At 36.2% G+C, this 24,350-nt stretch overlaps 1 protein-coding gene across 3 annotated transcripts in view; it reads left to right on the forward strand.

Moving 5' to 3' along the window:
- Window positions 1–22,636, forward strand: part of LOC127431808 (matrix metalloproteinase-16-like) — an 88,294-nt gene extending 65,658 nt beyond the window's left edge. For all 3 annotated transcript variants that reach the window (XM_051682377.1, XM_051682378.1, XM_051682379.1), the window contains 4 exons: window positions 10,728–10,866; window positions 15,278–15,428; window positions 15,772–15,887; window positions 18,894–22,636. In XM_051682377.1, coding sequence (XP_051538337.1) covers window positions 10,728–10,866; window positions 15,278–15,428; window positions 15,772–15,887; window positions 18,894–19,222 — 735 coding nt within the window. In that variant the 3' untranslated portion in view covers window positions 19,223–22,636. The remainder of the gene's footprint in view (window positions 1–10,727; window positions 10,867–15,277; window positions 15,429–15,771; window positions 15,888–18,893) is intronic.
- Window positions 22,637–24,350: the final 1,714 nt, after the last annotated feature.

The following is a 24,350-nucleotide window of genomic DNA, read 5'->3' on the forward strand; positions in this document are numbered from 1 at the left end:
GCAGTTTCTCAGCAGATGCCTCTGGGAAAACAAAATCTATCATGAACGCTGTTACATGTTCCTCTCTCTTTCTCGCTCTAAAACGGAGTAGTCTATCACCACAGTTAGACAATAACACAAACATATTTCTGTGCTGTAAAACTCTCAAAGTCTGATAGCTGAGCTCAAAAGTGTATCCATGGTAATGCCTGTGTCAGCTCCCTCATGTTGGCGGCTTAGTGCTGCAGATGGAAGACATGATTGGCTGGGAGATGATGGGTGAGATCTGTTGACAGCAGAGTAACAACAGAGATTGAATCATTATCTAAAGGCCAAGTTAGAATAGGAGATCATTTCTTCAAACCACTATAGTGGTATAATAGGTATTGATTTGTATTTTTGCAGTTTTAGTCTTTGTTTAGTCAGCTGCTTCATGTGGGTTGATGCCAAGTACCACAACCGATGGGCAAATGTTATTGCACACTATACCTGAGTCTACAGCTGAATCAAACTCAGTAGAGCTGAGAAAAAATTATAGAGTTTTTGACTTTACAGGTGATTACGTGGGTACTGTTTAATCTGTCTCCTAATATAGTGTGTTTCAGCTCAGGGATGTTTAGTGTGAAGGTAATTGATTGAACTAACTGATTCGAGTTAGACTAAAAAGGGCCTCGGAACTATTGAATGTGGAGTCTAGATTCTAGACACATTTCCATTCTAAACTAATTTCTGATATAGCATCATAAGGCTGTTATCTCTCAAGTAGGGAAGTTTGGAAGTTTGATTCATTTCAGTTGGTTCAGTTGGTTCGGAAAGTTTATTCAATGAACCGGTCCAATACACAACTTAGGGTCCATCCACACCAAACGTGTCCTTGTGCTAAAAAAGCTAGATGCAGCACCACAAATAGAACAGAACCCAGATGTTTCAAGATTAATTTCTCGAGTTGATGTTTTTTTTATTTTTTTATTTTTTTTTACTTAACACAGCGTCTAAAAATTTGATATGCTCAAAAAAACTGCGAGATTCAGAGCAACGGTCAAAGACGTCCATCTATCGCATAGAAAATATCTTCATTTAGTTTCATTTTCATCTCATCTGCCTCACTGTTTCCATCTTTTGCTTCTTTTCCTGTTCCTCCTCATCTTCCTCTTCCTCTTATCCACAGACTAATAAGTCAGAGCATTAATGTTTTTGTGAATCTCAAGTCTTGCTGTAAGAACTCATATATTAATGTTAATTTAATTTTAATATATTCTTTTATACTCTGAGGTTGACGGGACCTCTCTGTAGACCTCATATTCGAGCATTATGAAGTTCCTGTTTTATTAAACATTTAGACATTTTCGCTGCCAGTCAATTAGTGGTCCAACTTTCTGTCAAAAGAAATGTTTTCAGTTTTAATTTAAAATAATGTACTAAAGAACACTTCTCTACTGTTATTGTTTCACATTTCTTCTTTCTGTTGTTCCTTGACTGCTCTGGTGAATCTTCAGTGGGTGTCTTTATTATTACACAGCTGAAGTAGCAGCGTTCTGTGAGTGTCAGGCTTTGAGTGGTTCTTCTGTGGAGCCGTCGGTGAACAGAGAAGCATGCTGTGCTCTGAATGTTCATCTAAGCCTGGGCTTAAAGGAAGCCCTACAGCAAGAAAGGCCTCTTGAAAGGGATAGTTCACCTAAAAATGTCAATTCTGTCATAATTTACTTATCATCATGTCATTCCAAACCCGTATGACTTTCTCTCTTCCATGGAACACAAAAAGAGATGTTAGGTAGTGTGTTAGTCTCAGTCACCATTCATGTTTTTATGGAAACTTTTGTGTTTTACAGAAGAAAGTAAGTCATATGGGTTTGGAACAACCTGAGAGTAAGTAAATCATTACAAATTTTCATTTTTCTATGAAATATCCCTTTAAGCTTTGAATTTAGCTGCTGTGTGTGGCCATAGATAGGACCAGCATTTACTTCTTAGACAATAATGTCTTTCTGTAGCCAAAATCAAAGTTTATAAACCCTTTCTGCAAAGCTTAACAGGAGCACACTTTGTTCTTGATTATTTCTCCAGTAATATAAATACTCAGTTCTCTAATTTCTCTGAGAGTGTGTGTTTAAAGTGCAGTAGAGAGTGTTTCTCACTCACTTGACTACAAGTCTCCTGATGCGGTGTTTGATGCGGTTCACTTCTGTGCGCAGTGACAGATCTGTTACTTCCATCCTGTGAGAAGAGATTCACAGCCCAGCGACTGATCTGTAGACTGTAAAACAGAGAGGAGAGAGAGAGAGAGTGGCCAATCTCCCAGCAGTACGCTCTCAACCTGCCCAGAATCACACAGCTCATAGTTCTTTCATCTCTCCTCTGCATTTCTCCATCCCTCTATCTCCCTGCACAAATCCCTCTTTTCAGTCTCGGCTGATTGTTACAGTCAGTACCTTTACATGAGCAGTTATAGTCAAGCTACATCAGGTATGCATCAGATGGATGTCTTTGTTTCATGTCTTGCTGTTTTTGGTGTAAGCATTGCTTTCTTAAAACAGGGTCCCAAATTAAAAATAGTGTATGACCCTGCCTTCTGTTGCATTAAGTTGTACTGTCAACCTCTTTTTTATGTAAAAACTTTACTAACCCAGATTAAAAATCTCTGTGTACAGCGCTGACACAAATTGCCATAGGTTTAACCAATCAGACCTCAAGGTACCACCCAAAATGTCACTGTAAAAAAAATCACATAAGTCACTTTTCCTCCACGTTCTGAGTGTGATGAGTAACAGTTTCAGTAGCATTTCCACTTGAACATGGTTTGGTACGGTACAATTATAAACCGTTCCCGGCCCGGATTTGTCACCGGATTAAACCGTGCTGGTCAAATGGCTTTAGTATGTGGCAACTCACAATTGTAAATTTGACAACGCCAAGGTAACTCGTTTTTTTCTAGATAGCTAGCAAAGTTTGCTATTGTGAGGTTAATAAAATTAATTAAGAAAAGTGTGTATGTTTGGTGTATCTTACATTATTTTTCTACATGCCTTTTTCATCAAGGAGGTAGATTACATGAGCTAGCTTATTAAAACTCATATAATATTTTATTATATTACTCATTTAATATTTTGTAAATATTAAGCTGGTCAGGGAACTTTTAGCTTTCTGTGTGTTCATGTCCGGAGGCATGCACAACCCCTCAACATCCCAGATAGCACACGTACATCTCCGAGATGTTTTAGATCTTTTCATCTGGAAAGCATCACAATCTAATTAACATCTTCTTATCATCTTAAAAGTATCAGATTTCTCTCTAGGATCTCTTTGATTCCCATTTTGCGAAATGGGACATGTCTTTCCTGTGCTTTAGCAAAGTAAAAACCGGGGGGGGGGAATGCAATCCTAAAAAACAGAATATGCTTTACCTCTCACACCGTCACCAACGTACTGTATTTGCACTCATAGGAAAAGTAACTATTAGTGGACTTTGGTCGATGTGAAACTTTCAGAAAAAATTCAAGTTGCGCCATTTCCATGATCGTTGCTGTCACAGGAAGATATAAGTAGGATCACTGACAAATAAGGTTGTCTGAGATAATAAAAATGAGAAATCTTTTAAAAATCACAAATTTTTAAAGTTAATTTTTTTTTATTTTTACAAATATAATTTCTTTTTGAGTCCCGAATATTTGATGCGTCAAGTGTAGACAGCCTCAAGCCGCTGCAACGCGACACGACATCGCTCACGTCCGATGTAGACAGGGTGTTAGGGTTATTCAGTTTGACCTGCACAAAATGTGCCTTTTCATTTAAAAAGTCAAAAAATCGTATATTTTTTCAAAACTTTACATACAGTCGTAGGGTTTAAAGGGGTCCTCTCTCTTTTTTTTTTTTTTTTTTTTTTTTTTTTGTCACATGACATGACAACAGATTAGCTACCTACATGTTGGTTACACCACATGACTTTGATTTTTCAATATTTTAAAACAAAGTTTATTCCTTTTTTAAAGAAATAAAAAATAAAAGATTATACCAAACGACTTATGCAAACATTATTTTTTTTTTCAAAAATTTTAGCTTTTATGGAGACTTTATTTTCGTACTGTCTCCCGATGGTTAAACCAATAAGACAATTTAGACATTAATGCTCCCTGTATTATAACATTATATTTAATATTTCGCTCCCCCATGTTGCTTAACTTAATGAAAGAATTTTTAAAATTCAAGACAGTCTGACTTGTACAAGATAACAGTCTCTCTATAATTCTGTCTCTGTCTGTCTACGAGTGAAGTGAGAGCTGTGTGTCACAGTGGGTCGTAAAAGTCGCTTTTTCTTTCAGAATAAAGTATAACTCAAGTATTTGGTGTGACAGAGTCTATATGATGCAGCACTGAAAAGTGACACGTTCCGTCTCTGTAGTTTCTCACTCAGGCAGTATAGGGCAAAACGCAGACAACAGTGTGTCTTCTCTCAGAACCAAATGATAATGAAATGCAGATGAGTGTACTTCGTCTAGGGAACAGACGCTTTAGTGTTTGTGAAAAGGTCACTGTTGTCTGTGTGGGCTTCCCTGTGATTACACAGTGTCAGTCGAATTTGTTTGGCTTTCTCTTCAGTTTGAAAAAAGAGAGGCCAGTGATGTTTACATTCTCTGAAGAAAATGTGAGTGGTGCTTACCCACACAAAACTCGGCACCATGATGCTAGTGTATGTGATGGGTGGTTGCCATTGTGTTGCTATGCTGTTGCTTAGGTGTTCTGGTGTTCAATGCTAAGGCATTGCTAGGTGGTTGCTGGGGTGTTCTGGTGGTTGCTTAATGGCCTAAGGCAAAAAAGACCACCCTAAATGATATTCTGGTCCCTTTATATGGCTTAAGTCTCTTTTTCAGTGTCAGGGATTTGTTTTGCCAGTTTCTTCATCTACCAGGCGAAAATTGTAGGTCTGATTGCTTTGAAAAATAAGTGTACACCTTCACATGCTGCACAATTTAAAGTATCATTCATGTCCATATAGGGCAAACAGTGAAGGACAAGGTACTCATTTAAATGTAATACTTAGGAATAGAGGTTCTGAAAAATGCCTAACCTTAAGTATGAGCAATTGTAATAGTGCAAGTAGCACTAATAAACAAAATGACTTTGATTTCAAAGTTTTGTCAGTTTCCAGGTAGGCCATGTTAATGAAACTGCATACAAAATAAAAAAGTAATGGTAACACTACAATAAGGTTCTATTTGTTAACATCAGTAAATGTATTAGGTATTGTAAACAAACAAAGCACAGTATATATTTTTACAGCATTTATTAATCTTGGTTAATGTTAATGTTAGTTGATAAAAATACAATTGTTCATTGTTAGATCACATTAGTTCATAACGAATAACCAATTTTAACATATACAAATTTTAATATTAAAAATGTATTGGAATTAACCTTTAAGTGCTGTAAAAGTGTTGTTCATTGTTAGTTTATGTTAACTAATGTAGTTAATGATAACAAATTCAACCTTATTAATCAAATTTAGTTTTTCTTGTATTTCAGTTAAAATATCTAAATATTCTTAAACAAGATACATTTCAGAAACAACAGTGTGTAAAATAAGATTAAGTTAATAAACTAAGTTTATTTTCCTTTAACCACTGGCATATTGTTTTTGGCATTCACATTTTTTTTTTTTTTTCTTGTTTTAAACTTTAATAAATCTAAAAATAAAATAAAAAATAAAATAAAACATCCTAAAACAACAAAATAAAAATAATACGTTTTATTTATTAAGCGCCTTTCCCACAGCTCAAGGTCGCTTTACAATAGAATGAAAACAACAACCACCAGTAAAAAAAAAAAAAACTTTTTTCAGTTGGATATGAAAAATGAACTTCAAGGTATGTTCTCTAAAAACAAGTCTTATTATTTACACAAGTTTACTTTATACTTAGTAGCTTGTTTTAAGGGTGTGTGGATATTTTCCTGGAGAACAAAATAAATAAATAAATAACTAAATCCTGTAAACAATTTTTTGTATTATTGGAGGTTGATTACAGTTCAGTGAAGATTTTTGTTTATGTAGATTTATGTTATTCAGCAAGATGGATCAAAGTGGTGGTGTAAAATATTAAAAATTAAGTTTCTGTAATCGAATGCAAAATGCTGTCAAGGAGAGACAGTGAAGATTTACACATTGCTTTTGCTGAGTTTCTTTATTGTAAGATAAAATGAAAAGGCCCTCAGTTTTAGAGATATTGATGGTCAAATTACATTTTTCTTCAATTTGCTGCAAAAGATTAGTCTGGAGAAGCAGTTCCATGGCAGATGAATAATGACACTGTTGTCATCTCCAAAAAATATGCTATTCTCATGTCAGCTGTTAAATTGTATTCCGAACTAAATGCTGCTGATGAAACAGACTCACGGTGTGGAGGTAAATGATTCAGAACTTCCCAAAACTCTTGCCTGGGCAAAAGGAAGATATAGGCTAAATTCAGAATCGTATAGTACCATATTATTCTAACCATTTCTGACGTAACTTTATATGACAGGAAAAGGAAAAGTAGTACGGTAGTATGCAATTTTGAATTTAGATAGATACTTAACTTTTGTTCCAGAAAGTTGTGAAAGAATCATGGCAGAAACTAATTGGTATTGATAATAGTAAGTTGAAAATGAATGTTGACCGAACAATTAAGTATGTACGAATTTTGTGTACTGTTGATGAAGAACAGTGATAAAGCATGCCAGAATATACTTTCTCTTGGCAGGATGAGAATGATAAAATTACACAGATAAAGACAAGTATCAGTTACACACATAATGTACTGTACATTCTGTGCACTTCATTTTAATGCACTAGCACTAGACAGAATTAAATTGTACAATGTGTCTCTTTTACAAATCACTAAAGTCGTAATTTTGATTTCTGAACTCGTAAGTTGGATCTTCCCAGGTGGACATGATGGCAATGATTGTTATGGGTATCACAGAGACTGATGATGGAGATATTGTCCGTTTTACCACCAATGTTTAAACAAGCTTTGGAAACATCAAAGTGGTGACATCAAAGCTGTAGACGTGTGATGGGGGATTTTCCAAAGCTGGAAGTGAGAGCAGCTGTGGCCACATGGAAGTAGGTGAAGGGCAGGGTGTTTAGCTCCAGAATGCCACAACTAAAACAGTTTAGTCTAGGAAGATGCCCATTCTATACAGAATGAGAATCATTTATTTTTTACAATGTTCTTAACTAAGCATGATTATATTATTTGACATCTTCAAGTTTAGTCTCCAGCATACAGTGGGGTCCAAAAATCCACATTTAAAATCCGGGATTCAAAATCTAATTTAAACCTGGAAATAAACAGTTTTAAGATTCTGAAAAAAGTTACAATAAAGAGACATTATTATGTAAGATGAATAAGAAATATTTAAAGGTATAGTTCTCCCAAAAATGAAAATTCTCTTATCATTTACTCACCCTCATGCATCACAGATATGTATGACTTTCTTTCTTTTGCAGAACACAAAGATTTTTAGAAGAATATCTCAGCTCTGTATGTCCATAAAATAAAAGCTAATGGTGGCCATAACTTTGAAGGTCCATAAAGCATATAAAGAGTATAAAATTTATATCTTCGGTAGCGATATGATATGAGAAACAGGTAAATATTTAATTCCTTTTTTTACTATCAATTCTCCTCCCTGCTAAGTATGTGGCGATATGCACAAACAATGCAAATCACCAAAACAAAAGAAAAATGTGAAAGTGAAAGTGGAGATTTACAGTAAAAAAAAAGGACTTAAATATTGATCTGTTGTTTACCCACACCTATCATATCGCTTCTGAAGATATGGATTTAACCACTGGATTACTTTTATGCTGCTTGTATGTGCTTTTTGGACCTTCAAAGGTCTGGCCACCATTCACTTTCATTGTATGGACCTACAGAACTGATATATTCTTCTAAAAATCTTAGTTTGTGTTCATCAGAAGTCATACACATCTGGGATGGCATGAGGGTGAGTAAATAATGAGAGAATTTTAATTTTTGGGTGAACTATTCCTTGCAAAGGTGCACTCAGTAACTTTTGCCTTTGTGTCATCTTGGACTTACACTGACACCTAGTGGCTTGGATGCAGCATCATTTAAAATCAATAGTTTTCCATTTCAGATATCATTGTAGAAATGTAGCAGTCAGCCATGGTTACTTTAATCAATGAGTGAAAATGTCAAATAACAGGACGGTTACTGAGATTAAGCGAGTAGTATTCGGCTGGTCATGTCATTCTAACAAGGCAGCCTCCATGTGCGGACCATTTCCATGTAGAATAAAGCAGCTTTTATAAGGTTACTGATATGACTGGAGTCTTCATTTTAGTGTGAGTGGTCATGATTTCCTACAGATATTGCAAAATTACACTTCATGTCTTTAGGAGTTAAACTTCTTTAATGAGGAAATAATTGCTGAGTGCATCTTTAAAGGTCACTTATAAAATAGGCAAATTTGTGACATTGACCATGTTAACTCCTTTGTACAAAAGGTCAGATTTCCACTCAAGATGCTTTTCAAATCATGCTGGATAAGATGAATCATCAGCTTTTACACCAAATTGTGGAGTCCATGTCAGCTTGAATGCATGCAGCTTGAATATTAGAGCAAAAGGGAGACATAAAGCAAATACAGTTATGCTCAAAAGTTTGCATGCCCTGGCAGAAATTGTGACATTTTGGCATATGACTGATCATGCAAAAAAATGGTCTTTTATTTAAGGATAGTGATCATATGAAGCCATTTATAATCACATAGTTGTTTGGCTCCTTTTTAAATCATAATGATAACAGAAATCACCCAAATGGCCCTGATCAAAACTTTACATACCCTTGAATGTTTTGCCTTGTTACAGACACACACGGTGACACACACAGGTTTAAATGGCAATTAAAGGTTAATTTCCCACACCTGTGGCTTTTTAAATTGCAATTAGTGTATGTGTATAAATAGTCAATGAGTTTGTTAGCTCTCACGTGGATACACTTAGCAGGCTAGATACTGAGCCATGGGGAGCAGAAAAGAACTGTCAAAAGACCTGCGTAACAAGGTAATGGAACTTTATAAAGATGGAAAAGGATATAAAAAGATATCCAAAGCCTTGAAAATGCCAGTCAGTACTGTTAAATCACTTATTAAGAAGTAGAAAATTTGAGGATCTCTTGATACCAAGCCAAGGTCAGGTAGACCAAGAAATATTTCAGCCACAACTGCCAGAAGAATTGTTCGGGATACAAAGAAAAACCCACAGGTAACCTCAGGAGAAATACAGGCTGCTCTGGAAAAAGACGGTGTGGTTGTTTCAAGGAGCACAATATGATGATACTTGAACAAAAATGAGCTGCTTGGTCGAGTTGCCAGAAAGAAGCCTTTACTGCGCCAATGCCACAAAAAAGCCCGGTTACAATATGCCCGAAAACACCTTGACACGCCTCACAGCATCTGGCACACTGTAATTTGGAGTGACGAGACCAAAATAGTCACAACCATAAGCGCTATGTTTGGAGAGGGGTCAGCAAGGCCTATAGTGAAAAGAATACCATCCCTACTGTGAAGCATGGTGGTGGCTCACTGATGTTTTGGGGGTGTGTGAGCTCTAAAGGCATGGGGAATCTTGTGAAAATTGATGGCAAGATGAATGCAGCATGTTATCAGAAAATACTGGCAGACAATTTGCTTTCTTCTGCACTAAAGCTGCGCATGGGACGCTCTTGGACTTTCCAGCATGACAATGACCCTAAGCACAAGGCCAAGTTGACCCTCCAGTGGTTACAGCGGAAAAAGGTGAAGGTTCTGGAGTGGCCATCACAGTCTCCTGACCTTAATATCATCGAGCCACTTTGGGGAGATCTCAAACGTGCGGTTCATGCAAGACGACCAAAGACTTTGCATGACCTGGAGGCATTTTGCCAAGACAAATGGGCAGCTATGCCACCTGCAAGAATTTGGGGCCTTATAGACAACTACTACAAATGACTGCATGCTGTCATTGATGCTAAAGGGGGCAATTCACAGTATTAAGAACTAAGGGTATGCAGACTTTTGAAAAGGGGTAATTTCATCTTTTTTTATTATTATTATTATTATTTTTTTTTTTTGCCATGTTTTGTTTTATGATTGTGCCATTCTGTTATAACCTACAGTTGAATATGAATCCCATAAGAAATAAAAGAAATGTGTTTTGCCAGCTCACTCATGTTTTCTTTAAAAATGGTACATATATTACCAGTTCTCCAAGTGTATGCAAACTTTTGAGCACAACTGTACTAAAAAATCTGAAATTAATGTAACATTTTCAAATTGTTATGCTGATGATATCATTTGGAATGAAAACTAGTGTAGTGGATAAGAAAAATGCTAAATATAAGCATTTTCTCTTGTAGTCTCAAACATTTGGATCCACTTGTTTCTGTGTTTACAAGATAAAGCTGTTTAGAAACCCTCTAAAGTCTTGTATTGACCACTCTGTGTTGACACATCCAAAAAATAAAGAGATACAAGCATCGTGGGATAGGTTTAGAGTTGTAAATGCTGACATTTGCATGCTTTTATTTTTTCCCTAAAAGTTAATTACTTCAAGTATGGCTCCAGCACACACACTTCATAAACACTGAAATTTGCCATGGATCTGTTTTTCTACTGTTTGCTTGAGTTGCTTTACAAAATTGTATTGCATTTTACATTCTAATAATATATTTTTTAAATGAATACTTTCTTCCTCTCTCTTTGTGAAGGACCATTGGTTTTGGAGGGTCAGAGATAACGCTGTGATGCCGGGTTACCCCATGCTCATCAATGTCTTCTGGAGGGGTTTACCACCCAAGATTGATGCAGTCTATGAGAATAGCGAGGGCAAATTTGTTTTCTTCAAAGGTAAGAATCCCAAACATGAATGAAAATTCTGTCGTCATTTACTCACCCTTGTTTTGTTCCAAACCTGTCTGACTTTCTTTCTTCTGCAGAACACAAGGAGATGGTAGGCGGTATGTTAGTGTCTGTCACCTTCCATTTTCATTGCATCTTTTTTAATAGAAAGTCAGTGAAAAAAACAAGTGAACACAATATATTAATGTAGAGAATATCGGTCTGAAAATATATAGCTTTTCTTTTATTTTCAGTATTCTCAGGGAGAGAGATGGCTAAAAGAGCGATAGAAGGGGCAGGGCCAATTGAGATAATGATGATAAACACACACACACCATCTCACACACACAGCGTTTTTTTCCACACGCTTTTGTTCCTCAACAACTAGACAAATGTTCTCCTGTGTTCAGAGAGCTTAATGAATCTTTTTAGTTCACCATGCCTGTCATTTTAATCATTTATTTGCCTGCACACCTCACAACTCCAGTATGAGATCAGAGAGCAGGGACTGAAGTGGAAATGAGAGGGGATGTATTAAATTATGTATGGATTTAACATGGAATCTTTACCAGTTTTTCCTTTCCATATAGTTGTATGTGATCATGCATTCTGTAACTGTGCTGAAAATAATTATCTTAGACCAGCATGAATTTTCATGAGTATTGAAATCTCTGACGTTTTATTGCAAACTTTGGTATCCTGGCAGATCTGAGCATAGTTCATGAAATGTTTTAGATCTCTTCTGAAACTCTAGAGGAGACATGTGAGATTACTATGATCTATACTAGGAACCACATTCATGGGCCTCATTCATGAAACATGAGCAGAATGGATTGCTATGTAATTTTTTTGTAAAACCATTCATGAGTAAATTGTAACATTGTATTAAATGTGACAATTTATGTCAATATTTTAGAAGCAAGTGCTTCTTCAACTTTGGGCACTTTCATGTCCTTCTTTTTTAAACTAACAGATTTCAACTTTTTTCTTTTTGTTATATGAAGATCAACATTTTACCACGCCTTCATCATTTATTTTTGGCACTTTGCGTATGCCTTTTATGTATAAATTGTATTGTTTTGTCTTTGTCCCAGAACCAGACTTTCAGTATAAACTATGAAAATCCATTATTAAAATGCAAATTATTACATGCTATAATCTAAACAAAGAGTGAAAAGCAAAAAAAAACAAAAACATTTTAATATTAATTGTGTGAAATAAATTTTTATGAATATTTTAAAAATGACGACTTTCCCACAATAGCTTTATTTCTATCCAACCAAACAATTTTGCCCCAAATAAAGTTTTTTCAAAAGTTAATGTACTGGTACTTGTTAACCAGTTCAACAAAAGTATTTGATTAGGAATTATCCTTGAAGAAAACAAAGAAAAATCAAGGTAAATATCACTTGTGAGCAGAGTAATTTTATTGGGTGCCATTTCAAATCAAGCTGTAATTTTACTAAAGTACGCAAAAAGTTTGAAAATATTATCTAATTGTATTTATAGAATACATAAAATGTTAGCTATGAAATTAGCCTCAGCAAGAAAAAGGAGTCGGCCGTTATATTTTAAAAACATTAAAAATGTCGTTTTCATCACCATCATTTCCACCACGGAATTCTATTAAATGCAATGCATAATTTAAGCTTTAATGGAAATTATACTTTTGCGGGAATTTTGGTCACTTTTAGAAAATAAATAATTAAATAAAATTCTTGTGATGCATGTACTCATACTGTTGGACATTAATAGAAAAATTAAATAAACTAGTCAGGGTATGAATTACTTTCAAGAAGTTCACAGTGCAAAATATGCCCAAAGTTGAAGAAACACCCAAACATGGTTTTACAAATTTTCTTCACAATGTGGTGTAGTAGGTGAAAGAATTGAGATATTAAAGATCTCATTTGTGATGTTTATTTCCTGTGTGCAGTGTTGGGTGTATCCGATTACAAAGTAATTATTTACTATACTCTAATTAATTTTGAGTCAAAAAAGTAATGTAATACATTCCATTTTAAATTATTGCAATCAGATTATAGTTACTGACTTTCAGCTTTTTTTAGATTGCGCTAAAGTAATATGTATAATACATTATAAAATTGTAACAAATATAAATTCTTTTGTACGTCTGTTATGGCTGAAGGGTGTGCGACAATGAATGGAGCGATAATATAGACATTTTGAATTTGAGCAGAAAACCAAAAACTTTTCTAGGAAAAGTGATTTAGAAAATAGCTTAAAAGAAACATAATTAGTAATGTGATTCATTTTTAGATGTAGTAAGTGAAGTAATCAGATTAAATTTTAGAGAAGTAATTGGTAATTTGTAATGGATTACTTATCTTGAGTAACTTACCCAACACTACCTGTGTGGTAGTATGCAGTGTGTGTGCAGATCAATATTTAAGTCCTTTTTTACTATAAATCTCCACTTTCACTTTCACATTTTTCTTTTGTTTTGGCGACTTGCATTGTTTGTGCATATCGCCACATACTTAGCAGGGAGGATAATTTATAGTAAAAAAGGAATTAAACATTTACAAGTGCAGAAACATATATATATATATATATATATATTTTTTTTTACATTCATTGGTAGAAAGCAATGAGAGTATGTTACACTAACATCAATTTAAGTATGACAGAAAACATGGCCAAATCTGGACATTTAAATGTGTAGCTCTGGATAATTTTGACCTCCAGCCAACATTTGCAATACAATCATCCTCTAATTTCCAGTAAAAATGCACATTTACTGACAAAACACAGACACAAATGAACAAACACACATATGTAGCTCCGGGGCCTTCAACTAGCCCCCTATTGCACTCTCGACCCTGTTGGCCAGGGATGCTTGGCACAGAGAGAGACTGACCCCGCTCAGAGGGGCATGAGAAAAACCCAGGTGATGTGACAGGAATTTCCTCTTCCAGATGAAAAAAAAGGACCTGTCCTCCTCTGACCCCTCCGATTCTAAACAAACCACAACACTCCTTTAAGCCTGTCCACTGTCGACATATATCATAGATCAGTTTCCTGAGCGCATAGGGTCACCACTACACTCCCCTTCTTAACACTCCCACAGAACAGACACTAAAACATACTGACAATTTAAAGTGACATATTAACATGTCATTTCTGAGTAACTGTGGCAGATGCACAGCCAAAAGACTAGTCACGGTAATTAAAAGCAAACGGGAAAGTGCCCGAGGTGTGAAACTGAATATTTGTTTTGACTGAAACAGACTTTTATTTAGAAATTATGTAAATATTGAGGATTCTGTATCAGTAACTTGAGTGTCAGATTATCTTGATTCGGTGGAAGACATGTTTTACTGGTCGGTACAAATAGGAAGCTTGATCAGGAATTTTCTTAGTGTGATGTTTTTTTTTCTATTAACGCTATGGAATAAAAAGATAAATTGAATAAATGTGCATACGGGTGGAAACTAGGCCTGTGCAATATAGCTAAAAATAATTTATATTCTATTTTTATGTTTTTCTTTTGATGAGAGGTATTTGCTGTAAAATGAGGAACCAACATTTCAACCAAACAACCACTATAGTAAATACACTAAGTAAAAATACAGTACAAAATACAGTAAAAAGAAGTTAAAAATAGTAATATTTTCCACACTTTCATTAAATGTACACAAGTAAAAATTAGTAATAGTATAGCAATATTAATATTAATAAATAGCAATATTTATATATTTACATTTATAGATTTATTTAAAAAAAATACAAAAATATTTTAATACATGTCATGAATATAATTTGGGGACTTACATGATTTTTTTTTTATTTATTTTTTTTTTAGTGCAAATGAATAGTTTTTTGGACTAATTCACTTAAATGGACAGTTTGAACTGATTCACAGAACTGAACTGGACTAATGATGTCCATACTACTGAAGTTTAAATCAGAAAGTTTAAATCTGGAGTTTAATTTTGAAACCTTAAAGACTTTACAGTCCAAAAAGAGCATTTACTAAAACCAAGCTGCAAAACCAACTTGTTGTGCACTTCCGCAACATGGTGAGGTCACAGATGATATTAATTTTATTTGGACCTCAGGGGAAAAAAAATTATAATACAAATGCATGCTGTGACCACCATTGGCCAAATTAAATGCGCATTAACATCACTGACCTATTCACAATTTTTCTTAATTATATATCACCTGCGAAATCATTGCGAATATATTGTGAATATTTAATATATCACCCAGCCATAAGTGGAACAACAATGAACAAATCAGCAAATCAAAGAGACTTTGAGAAATCCTAATTTACATTATCTTCCTTTCACCAAGCTAAATCGGAACATGAGTATCATTCAGCTGATTGAAAATGTACCCTGGTTTGAATACTGTAATCTTCTGATATCCTCTTTTGTTCTTGTTCTTTTTCTAGGGAAGCAGTTCTGGGTATTCAAGGACACAATGGTACAGCCTGGCTACCCCCAGGACATTTCAATGTTTGGAAACGGCATGCCAGCACAGAGCATAGAGACGGCCGTCTGGTGGGAGGACGTGGCCAAGACCTACTTCTTCAAAGGAGATAGGTATATGCACAGCATGTGACTGTTAGTCTATGCATTCATGCTTGTATATGTGTGTTTTCCTACGTGCATTTGTGCATGTGTGTGTAATTAATCTGTTGTTAAAGGTTAAAAAGGAGAGACAGTTATAAGTAAACCATTCTTAGATTGATTCCCCTGAAAAGTGTAAACACTATTGCTCTGTGGTGCTTTCAGAACTTTGCTCTGTTTGTTTGAGCATCCCGACCAGCTCGATACAGCAACATTGGCTCAACCAAATGGCATGAGTTCGTGATTTTGTTTGGTGATGCTAGTGGTGCAGAAATGACAAACTTCAGCTTTAAGTTTCTCTGTTTAACATGTGTAGGTATTGGAGATATAATGAAGACATGAGAACGATGGATCCTGGCTATCCCAAGTCCATCACAGTGTGGAAGGGAGTTCCAGATTCTCCGCAGGGAGCGTTCGTGGATAAAGCCAATGGTATGTTTTCTCTGTCAAATTTAATCTTCAGTGCAGTTCAGTCTAATTTTGTTTAGTCCTTTAAAAAAGGGTATTGTCCCACAATTCTTTACAAAGGGCTCTGCACAGAAAAAAAAAATCTCATGTGAATTTTTGTATATTCATGTATGCCATGTGAAGATGCATCACACTTGGTTTGAGGTCAATAATGCCAAACGGCATTGGTTTTCACATCTCTTGTAACTAATTATGACCTGCCAAATTTGAATATGAGCAAATGTGAACATCTACTTGAATTTTGGACTCACACAAAGCTATCATCATAGACTTGGATTATAGCACGTAAATCATATGGACTATTCTTATAGTGACATAATTGTAATTTTTGGGTATACTAACTCTTTAATAGGACCATAACTTGATTTGGTAAGTAAAATTAGCCATCGTGTCTGAGCTGTGGCCGCCGTTAACATGCATGTTCCAGCACGATCTGCCATATAGTGCTCATGTAGATGACATGAGTTTGAATCTAGTTTGTAATCTTTCCCAGTCTTGTGACCCGATATTCTCCCAATTATTCATGCCCACAGTCTTTTGTTCTCGGCCGTTGTGGTGCACACACAACAAGACTGGGTGTATCAACTACACTACCTTTCGTCCCCGACTGGAGCCCTGTTTACACTGGGTATTAAGATACATTTTGGGTGGTCCGATCACAGGTAGACCTGGTCATCTCTTTTGACCACTTGTGTTCGGATTTCAAGTGGAGAGTCAACTGCATGATAATAAAGCGCAAAAAGTAAAAGAAGAAAAAAAAAAGCACTATAAACCGGCACACAGTTTCTCTTACTTAACATTTAATCCAAGCACACACCTGACATTTAGAGGAGAATTCTGCATTATTTTAGAGGAAAACCTGCCGTAACTGTCAGATGTGTGTGTTCTCATCTGTGTCACTGCATGTTGATATCAGGCATACTGAAGAAGATCCGTGAAGTTCTTGTACATGTATATGTATTCGTTTTTTTTTTTTTTTTTTTTTTTTTTAACAGACCGGCAGTGGATCACCCAAAACGCATCTTGAAGATACGATTCCTAAATTAAATTACAAACTCACATGCATAGCAACTTTTTTATTCGAGTTTATTCGTGAAATCACCTTACCAAACAACATGAACGAAGGGATTGTGCCAGTTTATTGCAATTATTTGAACAGAACAGGGAAAAAACAGCTGAAAATAATTATAAGGCAGAGGGTAGGGAGATGTGGAGGATATATTTATTTTGTTATTATTTTTGGTCTCCAGCTACTCAGTGCGTTGCTCTCCTCTTGCTCTCTCTGTATTTTATTGGCTTTTGCTCAGTGCGCACACCTGACGACACGTCATCCAGATTTCAAACAAGTTTAAAATCCATCATAGCGTTTGCAACTAGACTGGGGTAGTTGCAGAAATGCGCACACTACATGACCATAGGTTGTGCGATCAGAGACTTCTTGTCGCAGACCAGTCGCCGCCAAGAAACATCAAAAGAGACAAGGTTGTGTCGTGTAGTGTGCGCTAGGCTTAAATCTCATTGCCAGGGGTTCTTGGGGTGGGTACGTCTTGCATGAGTTCAGTCCATAGCTGCAGGCTTGCAGGTAGACAGCCACATATATGCCATCTGTACCCAGTCCCGGTGCCAGGTTTGCCCATGGACGCAGGCGTTTATCTGAGCGTGAAAGGTAGATTAATACTACAGGGAAATTGTTTGGCTAACCACACTTTAAAAGTGATTGTGGGCTTTCTTTCAGCCCCGTCTCAGCACATTACATGGAAGACCTCTGTGGGCAAGATGTAGCACTGAAAATTTACCCTTATTATGTGTCATCATGGCCAGCCAGTCATGGGGAAATGAGAAAGGATAGCTTTTTTCTCAACTCTGTTCCTGCCTTAATGCAAGTGTCAGTGTTACGATAACATGGTGGTCTGTTGTCAAGCTTTCCTCTCTGGTTTAGTGTCCAATTGTCTTTGCAGATAAAATCCCTGCAAAGTCCTTTGTCCTAATACAGAACATTTTAGGGAGCGTTTGCCTCTATTCGGAAATGATTGGGAATCTAGAGGGGAAATTGGATTGGGACTTGCAGGCCAGAATCCGAACCTGCGTCACCTGCATGAGCACCACAGATCAATGTCTAGAGTACATGCATTAACCTCCATGGCATGGCTTCGAAAATACAGAATATTTTATTATGCTAAGTTGCGCAAACACAATCAAACTCTAAAACAACTTGTCATAGTGTCTTTATAAATCACAACCAAGATTCTTCTCTCAGAATGCATCTCTCGGGTGTCTGCTCAATCATAGTAAACTGCTGTACTGCTCTAATTATACAGTTATTCAACAGACATTTTTTCAGGGTTTTTCTGAAATCCCTAAACCAAGATCAAAATGATCAACTACTCACAGAGCTTTCAAGCTACATCCACCAATATTGGCATAGACCTTTAGACTGTTCACACTTAATGTGCTATGACTTTTCAGAATTACGGTTTTTGCACAGCGGACAATCAAATATCTCATTGATTTACATTGGTGGAATGTTCGCACATGTCAAGACTCTTTAAAAACAAAGTTAAATGTAAACAAACACACAAGGCTTTACATCTCTCTCTGAGAATTTGGGTGGGCTCTTTAGCAACCACCAAGAACACCAAACACAGCTAAAACCACATTAGCAAATTCATAGCAATGCCCTTGAAACCATCCCAATGGTAATGTAAACAGATCTCAGTGGGTCTTATTGAAACACAACCAGAACAAATTTCTGTGTAAATCATGCATAAAACCATTTGTGTCCCATTTAATTGAATGGGGCGATTTACGTAAAAATGGAATTATGAATAATTTACACAAAAATTAGTTCTGCTCAATGCTGCATTGGTTCACCACATGATGTCTAATGTAAAATCCAGGTCTTAAAGAAAAACCCATTGAGAACCACTCCTCATCTTACAAATGTCTCCTATGTGTTTGGATGCTTTGCAGGTTTTACATACTTCTACAAGGGTAAAGAGTACTGGAAATTCAACAACCACAGGCTACGGGTCGAACCAGGCTATCCTCGGTCCATCCTGAAAGACTTCATGGGATGCGACCTCATGCCCACCGATCCCGATCGGCAACCAACGGAAGACGTGGATATTGTGATCAAACTTGACAATGAAGCCAGTACGGTCAAAGCTATAGCAATCGTCATTCCCTGCATCTTGGCGCTCTGCTTGCTGGTATTGATCTACACCGTCTTTCAGTTCAAGAGGAAGGGTACACCTCGACACATACTGTACTGCAAACGCTCCATGCAGGAATGGGTGTGAGCCAGAGCCACCCAGGTCTGCATCCCCCTCCATAGCCACAAGACATGGTGGTGTAACCACCCTAAACTTGCGGACTTTGGTTCTTGACCTGCGTCTCGTTCAAAGAGGACAGCGAGGGTCTTTGCTTTGATTCCCCCTTCCAGGAGGTTATGGGTTCATTCCCACAAAACTTCCCACTCTTCGCCCATTGGCCCGGTTGCACCTGTTGTAGGACTTGCGGGAGTCTTGCAGATAGTTCTTTGTGCATTGTGACAGCCACTTCAGGTCTTCACTGTTCTATGTGGAAATTGCTGATTGCTATACCTATAGGTTTTACGACTGCACGCTCAAAACGAAAAAAAAAAATCAAATTGTCGCAGGAGCCCAGTTCAAGGTTTACCACCTTTTAGTATTTTCGCTTCTATAATTTATTTTAAACTGAAAATTTACAATTCCCTTTAAAGCACTCCCAAACCAAATAAAAGACTCCAAAGAGGATCTTTTTTTCTTTTTACAGTCATAATTTTTCAAATCTATTTCTTTTCTATAAATATTTTTGCTCAAAATATTTTGCAGTGATATGTATTGGGGAAGTCTTGACTGTTGTGGCAGTCTGTCTCAAAAACAGGGGCCAAAATATTCTGCAATATTTTAACAGCCTTAATTATGGATTGTGTTGTTTGCTTTTGCTTTTGTTTGTTTTTGTTCTTGTTTTATTCTATTTTAATTTTTGAGTACTGCTTTGTTTTGTCTGTCTGAAAAGCAGTGCAATATTGCTTTGCTCCCTTTGTTTTGAGATCAGAGACCGTGGTTAACCTCATTTTGCCAGGGGCCGCCCAACTACTGGAGAAAGGGCAGGATTCCTTCGCCTTGGCCTAACATGAAGCATATCAATCAAAACAGAGGGAAGACAAATTGAAAGACAAATTGGAAGACAATGACAAATATTTTATTGCAATAGTCTGACGTGTTATTTCATTCTGCGAGTAGTACTGCAACTGCAACGGAAATGCTTGAATCATTATCATGCTGAACGCTCACTCATTTGATCGTGTTTACACGGACAGAGATTTGAAAGTACGTATCTTCCCTTTCCGAAAGGTTGCTGTTCAAGTCAGAGCATGTCATCTCCTTCGGACTGCCTTGTTTATCGGTCTGGATCCTTGAACCTTGACATATGCTCTACAGGAACCAGAACCCAGAACCACAAGAGCAACTCAGGACAGTGCTTGATTTTAAAGTGTATGCAAGCCTTCCTCATCCAGTCCTGTGTCTTTATTATCAGTATAATATCTCGCCATTGCTTGCTATTGGAAGTTTCTGCAATAGGATTGGACTGTATTTTTTTAATTTTTTTATTTGTAAACAGAGTCAGAAATCTCAGTTTGGTTCATGCCTTGCAGTCCGACTCTAGACTCTGACTCCTTTGCATCGGAAGGACCTTTGAACATACAGTTATTTGCTTGCATTAACATTATTTTTTTTTTGTTTTCTCTTTATTTGGTACAACACAATTGAACAAATTGAATTGTCTCAACCTCAAGGTTAAAGTGGTACTTAAAAGCGCTGAGCTGTCATCCAGCAAGTTTCCTTTATACCTGACAAAAGCAGATAGAATAGAAAACGTATGCTGATACACTCCAGTCTAAAGGAAACAATGTGTTTCTGGCAAGCTGTGTTTTAATGTGTGTCTGTATTGATGCTAGATTTTTTGTTATTGAAAAAAAGAAAGAAAAAAAAACGGGACTTCAAATTCATGTGCTTCATGACTTGGTTTGGGACAAATTGTTCTGACAGGCTTAATAAATTAATCAGTATATGATTAAAATGCCTATTACTTCTTTGTTTACATTTACATAAAAGATCAATGTAAGCCTCTCTCCACTTACAAAAAGTATCATTATATTACCATGTTTTTTTTTAACATTTACTATGGTAATAGCATGGCTTTGTGGACCTGTACCATGGTAATGCCATGCTTTATAAATCTGTTTTTAGGACATGTACTATGGTAATATCATGGTATTCTTTTAAGTACCTTGGAGTACCATGTAAATACCTTGGTATTTGGTAATCATTTTAATACCATGGTACATATCAAAGTACTATGGTATTACCACCTGACACACTCACTGTATCATGGTACCACCACAGTACTTTTTTGTTAGGGTCTTTAGGCTTCAGTGTCCTTTTTATTTTCTATCACACTTCTAATATTTGTATTTGTGTGTGTGTGTGTCAGTGAGTATGCATGTACTGTATGCATTTGTGGTGCTAAATATTTCCGAGAATATCAGCCCATCAGACAAGTCAACTTTCAATTTGAATAATTGAAAGGAAACTGCAATCACATTATATAAAACAGAGTAGGACCAAACCTGGATAGAGCTGAATATCTTAAAGGTGGTATGTATCCTGTGGTTAAATTTACCTATAATAAGAATCAGAGCATAATATATGAGATGGCGGTGGGCAGAGGCATTTAGAACATGCCAAGTTTAAAATAGTAATCAGAGACACGTGTGGATTCTGATTTGCTCTCGAAATGCTGGCATGGCGAATGAGCTCAGCTCGGGCGTCCAACTGCTATCTACGTTCCAATTCAAATCTAGCTCAGAAGATTCACTGCGGCCACGATTACTGCAAGCATGATGTCTGAAATGCAGGAATTTCTGTGTTTTTCAAATGTCTCTGAATCTTAACCGACCAGCATTGTTGATAAGCATTTAAAAAGTCTTAATTGCGTGAATAAGGGAGAAAAATTTGAAAAAGTAGGAATGAATAAAACCTGTGTATGTGTTTGCTCAGTAGATAAAAGTGAGTCTGGTCTCTTGTTGTGAGAGTTTTCTGTCTAGCTGACAGAACTAACTGGACCTACACTAGTGTCATCCTTTTTTCATTTGGTGCTGTATTATTTTAGACATGGATTTAAACTTACAATGAAGGTCCATACAGGAACAATGTATTTGCATTCATGTAGCATTAGTCGTCAAGGTGCATGGTTTAGTAGCTCACGTATATTTCTTGTATGTTCGGCGAAGGCCTAAAGATGCAGACACACTAGGATTTGTGCACACAAAATTACTTCGGACCTTGCAGCGAAGGATATGATGTCACGCTCTATGGCTTTTGTTTTGTCTGTTTGCTTTACAACATATAATTTTCCAAACTAATCGTCTGAATTCCACAAACTCATAGCCTTAGCATCTGTGCTAATTTGATTCACCCTCATTTTCACTTATACTCTTTCCTTTTCCTGTTCATCATCTTGCCATCCTGATTACATTAGACGCAATGTTTTACCCTCCAAAAAAGAAAATGAATGGAAAGTCTGAAGAACATTTTTATAGTCTTTTTCATTCTGTCTGTATTCCTGCATTTGTGATGTATCTGTTGACGATCCATTTCATTGATAAATAAACATGTTTGAACATATTTCCCCTGAGCATTTTTGCATTCATTTACCTGTGTCATCTTCATTTTTTCCTTTTGGATCACTCCTTCAACCAAACATCACTCACTCGCTCACTGTAAATCCTTATGCTCAAAATAATTAATTGAATTAAGTAATACACATTAGTTCAAATAAATTAACCTTGGTGAGTATTTAGAAATTCCTTTTTCTTTTGAGTTCACAAAACTGACACCTCTTAAGTAACCTAAATTGTTTTATTGTTTTGAAATAAATGGAAATGTCTCTAAATTTACAGGAACTTTTATAATGTGTCTTTGTGCTAGATGAATGTAAAGGGATACTTGTTAGTGTTTAATGTTTTGTTGTGCTATTTAGAAGAGTTTCTATTATGTTATAGTTTTTGGGGGTTACCATTATGGCGAATAATGGAGCATGAGCTTAGGTTGAAGACAGGTATTATTCAAGACTGTTCTATAGAATGTTGCTTTACTCATGGAGCAATTGCTATGCTATTAAAAGCACAGTGTTTCCAATTAGCATGCATTCAGCATGTTAGCATTCACTGTACTAGTGAGCTTCCCTCTACTTTAAGTATTTAAGTTGAGCTTACATGATAATTTTATGTTCTGCTAAAGAGTTAAATTTAAAGTTCCATTAAAATGTATGAGTTAGCGTTATCAATATTTCGAGTTAAGAGCAATTAACCTGCATGTGTAGTACAAAATCAAAATATGAAAGTTCTATTAACTTAAACTTGGGAGTTATTAACTTAAAAAAATGTATGCAACTGATTGCCTCAATCTTTTTTTTTTTTTTTCGTTCACTGATGCATCATTGTACAATACTCAGCTGTAGCCTAAAGCACATGGCAAGTGTTTAGGAAGATTGTACTTGTTCAAAATGTGATGCAAAAATATCTGCCACACTTTAGAAAACGTTTGGATACCTGAATTAATTGTTCAGCATCCAAACAATTAAGAAGTTGACCTAACACCTGAGAAAAAGATGAAAAAATACAGGTTGTCACAGTGCAATATTTCGCACTTGGTATAAACAATGGCTGTGTCTCGTTTGGAAGGCTGCATGCTAGGTAGGACGCGTCCTTTGAAGGCTGCAGTATACCGAGCATCCTCCTTTAAACAAGCCTCGTTTAAACGAGATGGCCTTTCTTAGGACAAATGGAAACGGAACGTAACATGGTTGCTATGACAGCACACCACTCTTTAACATTCGTGAGTGCTTTGAGTGAGAAGGAAACAATTTCCCTTTGGAAGGGAATGTATGAGGTACATTTTAGGAGAGTTATAATGATGTAAAGAGAAAATAAATAGATTTTACAGGTGTACTTTTAGTCTAATACTTTATTTTAATTATATATTATTATAATTATACATATTATATACTCTACACCCATCTAAGGTACTTCAACTTGGGAATTAACATTACTTGTGCTTGAACATCATTTTTACGGGCAAATTGGCATTATTTTGTTAGACGTTTCCATTGAAGCAAAGAACTGTGGGTTGTGAGTGCCCACGAAGGATACACCTCATGCATCCTCCAAATTCGCATGAAAGACGGTCGCATTCAAAGGCTGCATTCGAAGTGTCCTACTCGCTTTTCTGAAACGATACAGCCTCGATGACGTATGCGGCCGACAAATGCGACCTCCGTAAAACACAGCCTTCCAAACGAGACACAGCCAATATGTTTAATTTTGGGCATGTTTTTGTG

Source organism: Myxocyprinus asiaticus, chromosome 41 (genome assembly GCF_019703515.2).
Source record: "Myxocyprinus asiaticus isolate MX2 ecotype Aquarium Trade chromosome 41, UBuf_Myxa_2, whole genome shotgun sequence".
NCBI lineage: Eukaryota > Metazoa > Chordata > Actinopteri > Cypriniformes > Catostomidae > Myxocyprinus > Myxocyprinus asiaticus.